The 16,084-nt window shown below is 36.2% G+C and overlaps 1 protein-coding gene across 5 annotated transcripts in view; it reads right to left on the bottom strand.

The window, feature by feature from the left end:
* Positions 1-8,076: 8,076 nt before the first annotated feature.
* Positions 8,077-16,084, bottom strand: part of ST18 (ST18 C2H2C-type zinc finger transcription factor) — a 150,402-nt gene continuing 142,394 nt past the window's right edge. For all 5 annotated transcript variants that reach the window (XM_072411217.1, XM_072411216.1, XM_072411219.1 and 2 more), the window contains one exon: positions 8,077-14,131. In XM_072411217.1, the coding sequence (XP_072267318.1) occupies positions 13,991-14,131 (141 nt within the window). In that variant the 3' untranslated portion in view covers positions 8,077-13,990. The remainder of the gene's footprint in view (positions 14,132-16,084) is intronic.

Raw genomic sequence — 16,084 nt, 5'->3', positions numbered from 1 at the left:
TGCAGAAAGAGGCAGACAATGCCCTTCCTGCAAGGAAATCCCTTCGCCTGGCTGTTCACACTTCCTTTACCCCTGTTCCATTGCTGGCACTGCCATCATCTTTCTTCTCTTCCTGGTTCCAATCTTTGCTCATTTTGATTGGCTGGGATGACTTGTACAGGATGCTGGGATGTGTCAGGTCGCTAACCGCCTGCACATCTCATCATTTATCATAGAAAAGATAGCGATCAGGCAAATAAATGTGTTATTGCAAAACTTTACCTTGTGACTACCCTATCCCCATCTCAGGGCACCACCTTCTTTGCTTCCTAAAAACTTTCTTCAGCCATCCTGATTGGTTGTGCCAGGATAACTTAACTCCTGCAATGATACATTCCCAGCATGTGCAAGGTAAGCCGGGATTGCTGGGTTTCACTGGCAACCAATGCTGAGCTGGGCATGCGAAATTTGACAGCTGACCGACGATCAGGAAGTAGGAACAGTTCTGACAGAACAGACATCGCCTATCTCTTTCTACAATAACCGCCTGCCTGATCCTCCATGTTCAAAGCAGGACTTAAGTCTCACTAGTTTATCATTGACCATAATCTAATGGCTTTTGGGGCTGATGCTCGCCAAAGACAGGGTCCCCGCCTGCCAGGCTTTTGCTAAAGTGCATCTGGCTTCCAGGATCATATATGATAGGAGATGGCGGGTGTGTTTGGGAAGTTGGATAGTAGGTTTACTAAATAGTGTGGTCAGAGGATTAATACCAGGGATATCAATGCAAAGACTTCCCTCTAGTAGGTTTGGACCACAGGACATACCACCATGCATGGAGCATAGTAGTCTTCTGAACCCAGTCCCTAAAGCATAAAGGAGATGCTGCATGGATTGTGCAGCTTCTCCTCATGTTTTTGTGGGTTTACCCCAGGTACTCCAGTTTCCTCCCACATTCCAAAAACATGCAGTTAGATTTATTGGCTTCCCCAAAAATTGGCCTTAGACTGTATTAATGACATCTGACTATGGTAGGGACATTAGATTGTGAGCCCCTTTGAGGGACAGCTAGTCACATGACTATGGACTTTGTAAAGCTCTGCATAATATGTTGGCGCTATATAAATACTGTATAACAATATTGCTGAGAGCTAAATGTGTTGTAACCTCTCCGGTACTAAATACCATTACAGTGGCGTTTTTCAAGTTTGCTTCGATCAGAGAGTTGTTATTAAAGATCTTATATAATATTAATATTATATTAGATATACTGTGTTCTCTAGGTTGCCATTCTTCCAATTCCCAGGAGAAGTCTAAATCATGTTCCCAGGCTAGCATATGAGCCTGTGTAGCGGATTTGATGGAACTCTCAAGAAACGTAAGGCCAAAAGGAGCCTGACCTCCACATATTTTTGCACCAATAAAGAGGGTATCTGGTTATAATGAAATATTTCCATATCATGCATATCAAGACTCTCCAAGGGAGAGGCGAGGCCTGTGAATCCACAGACAGTTACAAGGTCTCCAGTGCACTGAAACCCTTCATTTATGCACCACTGGAAATGGCAGGCCAACGCCAAATTGGTGTTTGCGATCCTCCACTGAAACAGAACTCAGGGACAAAAGGCTCTTCCTGGGCTCTGTTGAGTGCTTCATGTACTACAGTGAAGGTTAAGTTTCTGAGGAAGGACTGTTCCGGGCTCTCTGTAGTATATGAGGTCTTTGATTTGGAGACGTTGTTTTTTTTTATTAGGAGGGGGAGAGTTTTCCGGAGAAGATTTTTGTGTGGTGGATAGAGGGGTTTGCTATAGGGCAGGTGCTTTAGCTTGGGAGGGGTCATTGTGGGGTGGCAAACTTTTCTTGATGTGTTGTGTTACTTGAGGGAGGAGGGCTTTGCTTTTAAGGGAGCATTGTTGTAGTAAGTAGGAATTATTTTTGGTTGTGATTATTACTTGTGGGTAAGGTGTTTTGCTGGGAGAGGGGCTGTATATGAAATTGTACTTTCAATACTCCTGACCCTTGCACTCTATTCTTTAACATAAATTCAGACAAGGCTTAAGCTCCTTATCTATTTTTGTCTATTTATTTTGCATATTGTTAGTTTTACACATACTATCACGTCTACAGTCTTAATGATTTCCCTTGCCTCACTTCCTGTCTGCAAAGCAAGAAACTCGCCAACAGCAAACACATGTTGTTGCTGGAATAAAATTGCTTTTTATTAGTAGACTAGGGGGAGATTAGAACCCTATCAACATTTGATTCCTGCCTCTCCATTGTCAGAATGACAGGAAGTGAGGATGGAGCCATGGATAGGAATGGAAACATGACAAGGGCTCTCATGGTTTGCCAGGGTACCCAAAAACTAAAAAAAAAAAAACTCTTTTTGGCTTCTCATACACTGTAAGTATAAATGTCATTAACTATTGGGTTTACAGAGATAATACTTCATAATAAAGAATTTTGTTAGTACTGGTCACACAATTGACGCATAAAGTGTGTTTGCTCATGCCCATGACCCACAGGACTGCACCATATAATCTCCAGTAATCTAGCAAAGTTAGTACTTTCTTACACATTTGACTGTATCAATACATTAGACTCACTGAGGTTGATTTACTAATGAAGTTTAGAGTTTTCACATAACAACGCAAGTTATCCTCTTGCAAGGGATAGTTCATCTAGCTTAGTAAATGAGATGCTGACTTCAATCAACCAAACATGTTCCGTGAAAAAGTCCAGATTTCTTTTACATTTTCTTGTTGAATTGGGTATTCTGTGCAAAGTGCTCTGTCACCATATTCACTAAGCTAAGAGAATTATCCTTTACAAGGAAATAATTCACTTTGGAAAGTAAACAGTTTATATTCATTTAGTAAATCACCTCAGTGTTATATCATCTCTTTCCATTGGTCTGATTTATTAAAGCTCTCCAAGGCTGGAGAGAATACATTTTCATGAGTGAAGCTGGGTGATCCAGCAAACCTGGAATAGATTTCTTAAAAGTAAATTTGGTATTTGCAAGCAAAAGTTTTCAATCCTGGACCAGATCCATTCTATGTTTGCTGGATCACCCAGCTTTACTGATGAAAGTGTATTCTCTCCAGCCTTGGAGAGCTTTAATAAATACGGCCCCATATGTTTGAATACCTGCATGCATCCTGTGTATAATGTAATGCTGTCGGCCTGTGGTCTTTTGCATGTTAATTTGCAAATCTCCAGTGATCACTAGGACTAGCGCTAGGTGAATGTGTCCAGGTTCAATTCACCAAGGGCCTACAGTGGGGGTTCATTTTAACTTCTGGCCAACGTTACGGCATATAGGCAACCAAGCAGGGTGCTTCCATGGGGGTCATATACCAATGGGAATTTTTTTTTTACGAAATACCATAAAGTAGGGAATTTGTTGTTATGGCTGGGATGGTATTGCTAAACAAAAAACCCAAACCCTTGCCTAGATCATGTTTACGATACAGCATATGCTTGTCTCCTGAGATTTTATTTAGGTCTCAGCAACATGAAAATGACAATGTATGCTTAAATGGGTGCATTTATTATAGAATATAGAGAAAAAAAAACAATTTTTGCATAACACATATATTCCCAGTGTATTTTTACAAAATTTTAAAAATTATGACTTTGTTATCCTAAAATTTAAACTATAACTTTAGAATAGTCATAACAGCAGTGCAATAGGCTTCAGGAAGAATCTGTGTGGAACTGGGGGTGGGGGACCGGCTGTTGCAGGAACAAGATAGAAATTAAGTGAAGACTTTGTTTCTGCCCCTGACAACTACCAACCAAGGTAAGTAACACTGACTCACAAAGTGATGTTGACCTTGCCATCCAAGGTATTGACCAAAGGAAAACATGTATTACTGTGTGCCTTGCTAAGATGACCCCAATTGGATGATCATGTCTTCACCACAACGGTTAAAGGGAGCATATTCTTTCATTTGGAAGCTGCTCTGTTCAATTTAACAAAAGAAAGTAGCTTAAGCAGCTGCTTTTAGTAGAACTATAGCCTCAAGTTCCTTTCTTGTTATCTTAATCTATCATGGCTTGTTCTGCAGCACTGGGGTCATGGGTTCAGCTCTCACCAAAACACTATAAATATTTGTATGTTCTTTTGTGTGCCTTTTCCTACTTTTTTCACAATGTTTTTTTTTTTAGGAGGATTGGTTTTGTACCAGAAAGTAGGAACTAGAGGTGTTCAGAAAAATCCAGTCACAGCTGATTCCAATACAGATTTCACCTTTTACAGGCTTAATTCAAAACCGGGATTCAACCTATTCAAGTTGTCATTGACAGATATACTAATTCCACAGGAGCCAGACAATTGCAACTGCCATGAAAGACTGTCAATGACAGGTAAAAGATGTATAGTGTTGTGTTAGTGTTTATGTATTTATTTATATTGTATTTATCTGAGTGGTTGTCTCCCCAATTTTTTAAAATCAGAACCTTTTATGGGCCTGGAATGTTTGTGGGCAGGAAATGGGGGCGGCAAGTGTTTGTGATCCCCCTCCTATCCATAAAGGGTCCACAGGAAGCTATTTTGCCTAAAAAGCAAGAGTGTAAGGGTGTATCCCTATTCCTTTTGGCAAAAAAAGCCTTCTGCCGGTTAGCTGCAGGTAGCTTACTGGAATCTGGAAGAGGGCTCCTAGATATCCACCCCTCAACCTGGGGAATGAGTACAGAAGAATATACAGAAGTGTCATTTGCCTGTCTTCAGAAAAAAAAAGCAAAAAAAATCTTTATTATTAATATTGTTATTGTTATTTTTACTAATATTTACCTTTGCAATGTCTAAATATGAGATTCCTTGTCAAAGTATTACAGTGTTTGCCATGTTTGCCCATTTTGCCTAGATGGGTGGCCCTTCTGTCATTGTTCAGCCAGTCCAGCAAAGGAGAAATTGGGGGCAATTGGTGTCCTCAGCTGCCCCCTTACTAGATTGGCAGAACATAGTGACAGAAGTTCTGTCCAACTGTGATCCTGTCATTGTTCAATTAATCCAGCTGCTAGACAATGACAATTGTCTTAATTTGGCAGTTGGATTACCTAGCGCTTAAATTGTGATGATTCAGTCTGCAACCATTGCCAGATGCTTGTCATTGACAGGTATAGTGCATAGCTACAAGACATTTAAAAAGCCACTCTAATCTAAGCCACTTTAAAATTCTTACAAAATATGAATTTTGACTACTTATATATTACTTTTTATGTCTGGTCTAACCAAAATCAGATTTCAAACTTTTTGTTAGCTTCAAGCCACTCTAGTGGAAACATATTTGTAGAATAACCAATCTCCTTTAAACTAACTATTTTACATACATGTGTGCTATAAACATTAGATTTTAAATTAGGAAAAATAAACTATGGCTTTCATGTGCAACACAATGAATTAATAAAATAAATAATAAATAAAACAATAAATATTAATAATAAATAAAACAAATTACATTTGTCCTGTTGCAAGACAGTTTTACCTGCAATTGTAAAAAGTTCAGGTTAGGAATACATTTGTGCCTCTTTAAGAAAGTGGGGGCTATAGAAGGGCAATGAAACACCATGTTCTTTTATTGCATGTTCCTTTTCCCTCTGTGAATACTTCACCCTGTAGCAGTTTGACAATACAGTTATTTTCTTAGCATTTCTCAAACTTACTTCCTAACATATTCCAGAATTTAGTCAGTCTGCAATAAATACACATTGTATGGTATAAAAATAAATTTAGCAATTGTTTCATAAATATATTTATATTAATGCAATAGCTGTAGTTTTTTTCCATTTGCTGGAAATGGTCCTGAAATAATACTGTATACATAATAGTATTTGGGCTAAACTTTCTGAATGGAAGGTTAGGCACTCTTGATTTCTAAATATACTTATTTATAAAATTTCTGTTATATGCCATGCAGATAATTATTTCTAGTGAGCACTTGAAATGAACTTTGGATTGTGCCATAACAGGTGCTGGAGAGCAGTAGGCTGGTGACAGATGGATAAGATACACAAACACAGAACAAAGTGAATTTGAATAGGGAAGGAAGAGGATCATTAGCTACATAAGAGAGCAAAAATAGATGAATTATTGAACAAGCTGGTATAGCTGGATTCTCTTTGAGAATCATCATCCTCTGTTTAGCACGACAGGGAACAAGTCATTTAGTACAGTGGCAGATGTATGTTTACATGACATAAGTTCCTAGGCAACATTTCATTTTACTTGAAAGAAAAATCTTATCTATACAATTCTAAGAATGGAAAATATTTGTGTACAAACATTTCTTTTTTTTTTAACAAATAACACCATTTAAATTATAATTCTCTATTCTAAACTGAAAATAATATTTTAGCCAGTAATGTGATAAAAAGGGCTATGTCAGAATAATAGCGATTTGTCTCCAGATTCAGAATGTTTGCTACTATCTATGAAATTGCTGCCAGAAATTTACTGTAGCAGCAGTAATTTAAGATTTTTAAGAAATTAAGATTTTCCATGATTTGGGGCCACTGAGTGAGCGAATCTGCAGAGGTTAGTCAAAGGCTTTCCCTCACAGTAGCATGTAAAACTACCTTTAGCAGCAATTACTTGAAGTAATCATTTTCTGTATGACTTTATTGGTCTCTCACATCATTGTAAAGGATTTTTGTCCCACTCTTCACAACATTGCTTCACTTAATTGAGGTTTGTAGACATTCTCTGTTAAGATCCCCCCACTTGCATGACCCAATGTTGGCCAAACTTTAGCGGTCGCACAGATGGCCTTACATTTGGCTATAAAATACTTTGGTATACAGATGAGTTTATTGTTGACTCATTGGGCCTGATTGATTAAAGCTTTCCAAGACTGAAGAGGATACACTTTTATCAGTGAACCTGGGTGATCCAAAAACATGGAATTGATCTGGGCTAGGATTGAAAACATTTGCTAACAAATAGCAAATGACTTAAAGCCATTAAAAGTCATGAAAGTATATCTTCTCCAGCTTTGGAAAGGTTTAATAAATCAGGCCCAATGACTGTGTCTAAGCCATGTTACTGCAAAACAAGCCCAAATCATCACCCCTCCACTACTGTGCTGTGCCAGCTGGTATGAATTTTTTGTTTTAATATGCTATGTTTGGTTTTCTAAAAACATTTTAGGGTGCAATTATGACCAAACATCCCTACTGTGGTCTTCTATGTCCAAAGGACATTATTCCAGTAGATATTCAGATGTGGAGGCCTTCCCCTGGCAACTCTTGTAGATTCTGAGATGTAGCTGTTGGGGGATGTGCAATTTCTTTGAGCATTCTTTGAATATTGTTCCTCACTGTAGAATAATGGACTTCAAATTGTTTGGAAATGGCCTTATAATCCTTCCCAAATTGTTGGGCAGCAACAATTACTTTTCTAAAATATTTATTTAAAATCTTTCCTCCTTGTCAATATGCTTGATTTTTTAAAGCTCTCCAAGGTTGGAGAGGATACATTTTCATGAGTGAACCTGGGTGATCCAGAAAACCTGTAATGGGTCTGGTCCAGGTTTCAAAATGTTTGCTAGCAAATTAGCAAAATCCATTCCAGGTTTTCTTGATCACCCAGGTTCACTGACAAAAGTGTATTTCCTCCAGGCTTGAGGAGCTTTAAAAAATCAGGCCTAATGTGTTAACATTATTAATGCTCCAGACCAGCAATAGCTTAATGCTCCAGACCAGCAAACTACAAAACGTCTGCTTTTATAGAAGTGGTCACACTTACTGATATTTAGTCAGGTACATATGAGTAGCAGCACCTGCCTGCTACCTACCCTTCTAAATCCTTTTGGAGTAGTACTAATTTTTCACACACTGCTTCTGCATTGACTTAATTAGAGCACTTTCACAAATTCAATATGCGATTGTTGCATGTCTGCATAGCAGACTTTTATAAAAAATGTCATGAACAATATTTTCTTTGCAAGTAATCTGACATTCAGAGTGAGGCACATACTCTGTATTTGTTTAAAATGGATTTAAATTATGTATCTATTAGATATCTATTGAACACAGAAAGACAAAGTTATATTTGGTATTTTATAATCAACTTTATTTTCTAACATCCACCAGTTGTACAGCACAAAACACAATTTGTTGCCTTGAATGTAAGAAATATTAATTTGTGAAGACACAATATATAAACTACTCCAGATAAAAATTGCATACATTGCTCCATACAAAAAAAATCTAATTTACAGTGTTGCTCACTGATGCAACTTAACACAAAAAAATCAGTGCACGTTACATAAGAAAAAAAAACAAAAAACACATCAATTACAAAAGAAGCAAATCAATAAATACAAACATATACTACCAAACATCCTTAGCATCAGACATAAATTAATGAATAAGCCTTAGCAATAAATACATAGGTCGGTGTAATTTTCATTTTGTCAACTTAAATATAGAAGACATTTAAACATGTATTAAATTAAATATTAACAATTGCTGTGATTCCTGTAGTAACTACTACTTCCCTGAATACTTCCGTTTTGTATATGCAAGATCTCAGAAACCTTCAATTTTAACATTTAACAGCCACAGTTGTGGTTTTAAGGTTAGGCTGGTTAAAACAAAGCCCAAGCAACGTTAACTCACCGTTACCTATGTCAAAGTCTTCTTAGGAACCCCAGTTACCCTAAAGTTTTCCTACACAGAGGTTATATGACAACCTAACAAGAACTGTAGTAGGGCGCCTCAATGGCAAAAGCGGATCTGGTCCACTAGTACAGGTCACATTAGGCTAAGGCTAACAATGACTGTGTTTTTCTGACATTATAAAAGCAACAGAGTAATACACTGTAATAATTATTACAGTATAAATAAAAGATGCTTTCAAGCATTATGACACAGTTGCCTGAACTACGGTATGCACATACATTCATTAAATTCTAATTATCTCCCATATGTTACTTTGCAACCAGACAGAGGCATTCTTCTCTACATGCTTGGCCCCCTTTGCTACTGGGTCAATAACAGATGCATTGGCTGCTATGGCTATAGTTACATCCTTGGGTATAGCAGATATTCTTTGTGATTGTTAGATTTGCCTTTTTCTCTACAGTGTAGGTGGACATAACATAGATTTTACTGTGAATTTATGACAAAGGTAGATGGGTCAGCAGCAAATCCTGCCGCTTTTTATCAAGGACCTGGCTAGAGACAATCATGACGGTTTCTTCGAAATTTCCGCAATGAAATTAGATGTCTGGAAATATTACAAGAGAAGTAATAGTTCATAATAATATATTTACTTCTGTCTTTCTAACTTTTGAAATTAAGTGCTACTATATGTGTCTGTGTGTTGTATTTGTAGCTCAAGCACATAATTGGAATTGTACACAATATTTTCTATCTATGGACTAGCAACATCCCTATGTAAAGCTTTGCAGTGTAAAGTCTTATAGGCTGATCTGCCTCATTCTATGAAGCCATGAGAAGCCCACACGCAGTCTCAAATAGAACAGCTCTCCTGACCTAACAAAGCTGCTAGATAGACATTTTGGACCCATCAACAAGCCTTTCACAGTTTTATAAGGACACTGTATTGCATTGTAAATTACCTTATTTCTGTAAAAATGCTACACAACCATATCACTGTGCAAAACAGATCTAGCACCATAAAATAATACATTAGGGCTCAGATACACTCAAGATATTTACTAGTTAGTTGATTGATGACAAAGTGGTTTAAATAAGGCAGTTTTCTAAAAGGGGTCATCTCCGCTAAGTGAGTACAAATCTGTGTAGGAGAGCCCTTTTTATGACAAGATATCCATGGCACATACAAAACACTTTATAGTGTACCTATGATCAGGAATAAACTGTAAACTATTTACATAATCTTAAACAATATAAGTGGCTTTAAAACAAACCATCCTTTAAATTATGCCCTCTCAAAGATTCACAAGGATCAAAGCCAATTCTGTAGAGTCTGCTTGTAACTTGGAAGCTTGGAAATGTGTGCCGTTATATGGAGCAGGCACCCGCCCACAATCTGCACTGCATAGCAAAATAGCTAATATTTCTGTGAACTTTGAAAAAAAGTTCCTCTACAATGCTTACAGATACCGAGTTTAGGGAAGGCTTGTTTTAAAGTCCTCCACTACTTGATCATGATATGTAAATACTTTAGTATACATAGTCTGGGTACACTTTAAAGATCCTTTTTAAACTGCATTAAAACACTAGAGAAAATGCATTAAATTTGAAGGTATTAACTCTTAATATCACCATATTTCTGTTCTTCTGCCAAATAAGGAGATTTTCCTATAGATGGTCAAACATAGGGCCTGATTTATTAAAACTCTCCAGGGATGGAGATACACTTTCCACAGTGAAGCTGGGTTATCCAGCAAACCCGGAATAGATCTGGTCCAGGATTGAAAACATTTGCTAACTAATAGCAAATGACTTTTAAGAATACATTCCAGGTTTGCTGGAGAGCTTTATGAAATCAGGGCACATATTGGCAATACCTGCTACTACACAATGACCAGAAAATGAGGTACAGAATTCTAAAGAACGATATTGCTTATGGGTATAAGTGTTAGTGGATGGTAAATAATCCTAAAGCCAGATACAACTCCTATAGTTTTCCATTGTTTAATGATAAATTAAACATTGATTTGGACAGTCTACTTCTAAACAGATATCCCCGAAAGGACAGACTAAATTGTTGCAAACACCATCAAATGATCAGTAAACAACATCAAGACCTGTTGTGAATAAAAGACTTGCTTTGGCCCACTACTACCTAAGAGCCACCTCTATCAACCTGTGAAACTAGCTTAATAAGTTATTTGTTGTAATATCCAATGTACCCATGTATGCACTTTATTAAAAATTCACATGAACTATTAATACCTTTCCTTTACAGAGCTCCACCTGAAAAGGGAACTTTTTACTTTGTTACTTTACCCTAGTAGTCAGAATTTGATTTTCTTGCAACTGTGAGATTGAAGCTTCTCAAAGCAATGCTTTATTGCAGGCAGACTTTCACCTTATGGGAGATACTTGACTAAATAATTTGTTAGTGTCAAATTAAAACAGAGAGGCATGCTTGCATTTTAATGCACCACTCCTGAAAAGCTGAAGAGAGAATGTGATGGTCTTGAATGACATTTTGTAGTTATTAGTGTATTTTATGCCAATTTAATTATCAAGGAAGTGTTTATCATTTTAGGTTTTGGAATATTTTCTAAAAAATTGTTTTGGATAATTTATGTCTTGCTATATCAAACTTTTAAAATGTTTACCTATTATTATCTGGTACATTTTAGGAACTGTAAAATAATCTTCAGCTTGTTAAACCTAAAGAGCGATTACTATGAATGCGGCACAAACTGTACACTGTATTAATGATTTCTTATTCAGCTAGAATCATAGTTGGTCAGTCTGTAACAGTATATAGAATATATGATTTTAATAGTAATTGTCCCTTTTAAATAAAAAAACAAGGGCACCAATCAGAATAAAATAACCTGATGTACTCTCAGACCTAAACAAAGCACAATTTGAATTAAGTCATTTATACTGAGGCACATATGCACAACAAATGTGCATACACAAGGCAGTTTAGCTGGTATTTTACATTGTATTGCAAAAATATAGTATGTGAAAAAAATACATGGGAAAGCACTATAAGCATATTTAACTGTCCTTGTTTCTACAAATTGAGTATTTGTACACAATATGTTATCAGTAATAGCGCACACTTGGGTATTAAGGTGTGTGAATAATCTTTTGTTTGGGCTCCAAACCTATTTTTGATCAGATAAGAAGTAGGAGAGAGAGTAGAATTTTCTAGAGCACATATATGCAACCTGTTGGTCATAAATTAGGGTGTTGAAATTTGGGGGGTTTCTTAATATTTTTAGGAACAAAACTATGGCAAAATGTTGTGCCTTTAACCAGAAGCATAAAGAACTTTGTGATCACTATTTTTAAAAATTGGGGCGCCATTGGCATATAAAATACGATAAAAATTGAAATCTGTTTTCCACATGTAATACAGCTACTGTAAACATGAGAGAAAAGTGAGATATCGCTTATAATTGCATTATTGTTATCTGATTGTAGTAAATTGACAACATTAGGCGACAACTGTAATATCTATGGGTGCTACAAACTTCAACAAATTCCCTTGGTAGGTCTCATTCAGGAGAACAGATTGTTGGCTGGACTTGATTCTTTTATTTATTCACAAGCATATTGTTCTCCTGAGGTCCTTATATTTATTTCCGAAGGCACACTGACACGCAAGTTTTTTTTTTTTCTCTTTCATGTCTTTGAACAGATGAGTAAGGTGCATCATTTTATTCCCAAATCTTAGTGTGTTACAGAATTAAATACTTGGACAAAGTTGTTAACACAACTTGTGTATTTCTATTCATCCATCTTTAAGCTTATAGTTCATTTGAATTATTCAGCAACATTTAATTATTTTAAGATTATGTACATTTAAAACATATGCAGGTATTAGGTTATTAGCTACTGACCTCTTTTATCTTGCCACAAATTAAGAGTTAATAGGTGATCTTCACCAACATTTTATGAGGCAGAATAACTGTAGCTCTATTAGTACACTTACAACATCAACAGTGTTAAGTACTGTCCATGATAACTTTTTTGTATTTGCATTTTTGCACTATCTAGTACATTTTCATAATAGGCTTCCATGGGTTCAACTATTACTTGGTCCAAGCAGTGGTTCACTTTGTTGATGAGCCAGAATAAATAAGCACTCTTACTTTTTTATGGGTATTTTGGAAATCCCACTATTTAAGGGGTTTATCCTCTCCCCGATTTATGTATTTGATTTCTGTTTGTATTATAATTCTCATAGCAAAGCCTACTCTCTTCTCTATCTCTCTATCCTGTGGAAACTAAGCATAAACATAAAAGAAACAAATCAGAGCCCATGCACACCAGTCAATATTTACAATCTAAGAATATTGTGGTAAAGAGAAAACAGTTATTTTCACACAAATAAACTACAATATAGAACTTGTAAAAATAAGTCATATTACATTATTGAGTTCTATAGGATTAAGATTAGATTGCCACCTTGTGTGGAAGAAGACTTAATTTTTGTATTCTTTCTAAGAAAACATGCCAGTAGAGCATAAAAAAATCCCAAAACCAAAAACTGTAGTATTATCTGTCCATAATTTCTATATTCTAAAGGCCATGAGGTATCATTTATGAATTATTCAAGTGCTAGCAAGAAATCCAGTGTTTATGACATAAATAAATAATATATATTACTATAAACAACACTAATTTATATGCTACTAATTATTATTGCTAGCATTAACCTAAAGTAAATCAAAAATTAAATCAGAAAAAATCATTAAATGGGTGGCTATCTGTAGTTTTTAATCCCTGATCTCATGATGCATCAATGCTACTTTCAAACTGAAATTACGAATTTAGGGGAAACGGTCAATAGTACCAAAAATAAATTAATGACCATCACCCCCTTTTTTTTCATTTCTGTAGTAATATGTCTTTTCATTTCAGATTTTTTCCATTGTTATTTACAGAATCGCCATTCATTAAATCTGTTTAAAATCCACTCAGAAAATAACACAGAAAAAAGATATTTGTAAAAATATGGTAATCCTAATCAAATAAAAAAGTTGTCAAAAGTTATGAACAAAACTTCTTTTTGAACTGAAATAAATACAATTTATAAAAAATAGTTGCAAACACCTTTTTACATTCACTATACAAAAAAGAGTGCAATAGAGAAAAAAATGAGCTGAAATAAGTACATCAGAATACACTTTTAAGTGTGATGCTGTTAATTCAAACAGTCACTTATTTTAGTTTTTATATTTATGACTGCTGGGAAAGTAGATAGTGCGGTGTCGGAGTACATCAATCCATAATTTTCATTGCATTGGCAGATGTACTCCAGCAAGAAACCAATGGAGTTTTCTGTTCAGCTGTATTGCGATGCCCAGCAGCTATTTGCATACTATACGTGGATACCCTTCACTGCCTGCTTTATATTTTCCAAGAGTACTTTGCATTCTGGGGAATAGTCTCGCTCCATATTGCTGTACATCTCAGTGAGTGTATTTACATAGGTCTCAAAATTATGTTCACTGATTGGTTCCTAAGTGGAGAAAACAACATGGATTATAACAGGTCAGTATAAGGAAGTGGATTGTAAGCAAACACATATATTATAAATAGCATTGAAACTGAAAACACCCTGTCTTGCAATCACAACTTTTTTCTGTAAACACAATGAAAATTTTTCACAATGAGAGTGACCACCACGCTTGCCTTTCAGCCCTTGAGTTCCAGGTTTGAATCTTGGACAAAACACTATTTGTGTGGAGTTTGTATATTCTCAAGTGTTTGCATTTGTTTCTTCTGGGATTTCTTCCACATTCAAAGTGTTAACTGACTTCTCTTAAAAAAATACATGGTAGGAATGCTAGATTTGATGTCCTCTAAGGCTTCTAAATTTTGATGATCATGTCTCCCATTTTGATCGCAGGCTCAGGGCAGTGGCCATGACATCACTCTGGGGAAGTTTCTTCCCCTTTGAGTGACACACAGCTCCACACCCATGCACGGTCCAGAGTTTGTGAAATTAGTGGTCTGCGACGTCCAAAAGGTTGGCGACTACTGTTCTAAGGGGCGGTCAGATATGAAATGACTATGAACTTGTTTTCCTTTAAACATAAGTCTTAATTAGATGGTCTCCCTCTACTAACTATCTGATGAAAACTCCAACTTATGAATTCTACCTCACTTCCAGTCCCAGTAACAGTAGTCATTAGGACAAATATAGATGACAAATCTCCCTAGCAAGGACACATACAGTAATATTACCCTGTAGGGGGTTATGATTCCTTCTCACTCTATCCAAAACATGTGTTGGCTTTAGATACACTTTAATGTAGGGATTTACAGTACAGAAAACTATTGTTTTTAACAAATCACTATAAAATGATTTTGCTAGTATCCCGTTCCTTACCAGTGTGGTCCTTATCTCGCATCAAGACACAGGGCCTGATTTATTAAAGCTTTGCACGGCTGGAGAAGAAACCTGGAATGGACCTGGTCCAGGATTGAAAACATTTGCTAACAAATAGCAAATTAGTTTTAGGAAATCAAGTCCACAATTGCTGGATCACCCAGGTTCACTGATTAACGTGTATCTTCTCCAGCTTTAAAGATCTTTATTAAATCAGGCGCACTGTCAGAGTTCTGTGATATCAACTGTAATTTCCCTATGCATTACAAGACTCAGAATTAAGAAAATGTACTAACTAAATTAGTCATATGCCTGTTTCAGAGTTGTGACTAAGCCAGCCAGTTTGGTAATAAGCTGCATTGTGGCATGGTTCTACATGAACGGTTCTTTTCAAAGTTCTGTTTTGTAAAATGAAGAACAAAAATCAGAAAGCTGGAAGTTGTCTACTAGTCCTGTTTGACAGCTCCCGGCAGTTTTTCACCATAGTAACAAGCAACTAACTGAGCAGGTACTTAGCAGATGGTGTATACATAAGGGTAGCAGGCGTGAACAAATTGTTCATCGCTAGACTTGGTTTTAAATTTTCAGATATAACTCTCCATGTTCAATAACACAATAATAGTTGGTCTGTTATATCTCGACCACAACACTGATTATATTTAGCTGCCAGATGGACAGTTATGCTTTGCAGTGGTTTGGCTTACAACTATTTACAAGTTTCCAAGGTCTCTTTGATTTGTGGTTTTCAAGTTATGTCATCCAGGATTTATTATCTATGTTGGGTACCATCTGCATCAAGGTTTATGTCACAACTGTGTTTGTGTGGGTTTCCTCTGTTCACTTTATTATCTTTAGGTAATCTATAAACACACTGGTAGGTAATATAGAATTCATCCTGACACTTAATTATTAAAATAGAAAGGAGTGATCCCATTATGAAGCAGGCTGTATATTTTTAAATGGTTTCATATTAAAAAAGAAGCTATAGTTCTGCAAAGAAAAATTGCAATTAGGCAGATTGTTTATTGCAGAAGGGACAGGTGTTGTCCATTCTACAATAAAATAAGCTTACATGCCTGT

The sequence above is a fragment of the Pyxicephalus adspersus genome, chromosome 5 (genome assembly GCF_032062135.1).
Source record: "Pyxicephalus adspersus chromosome 5, UCB_Pads_2.0, whole genome shotgun sequence".
NCBI classification, from domain to species: Eukaryota; Metazoa; Chordata; class Amphibia; order Anura; family Pyxicephalidae; genus Pyxicephalus; species Pyxicephalus adspersus.
Note: the sequence above shows the minus strand (reverse complement) of the source record. Positions and strands in the feature narration are given on the sequence as shown.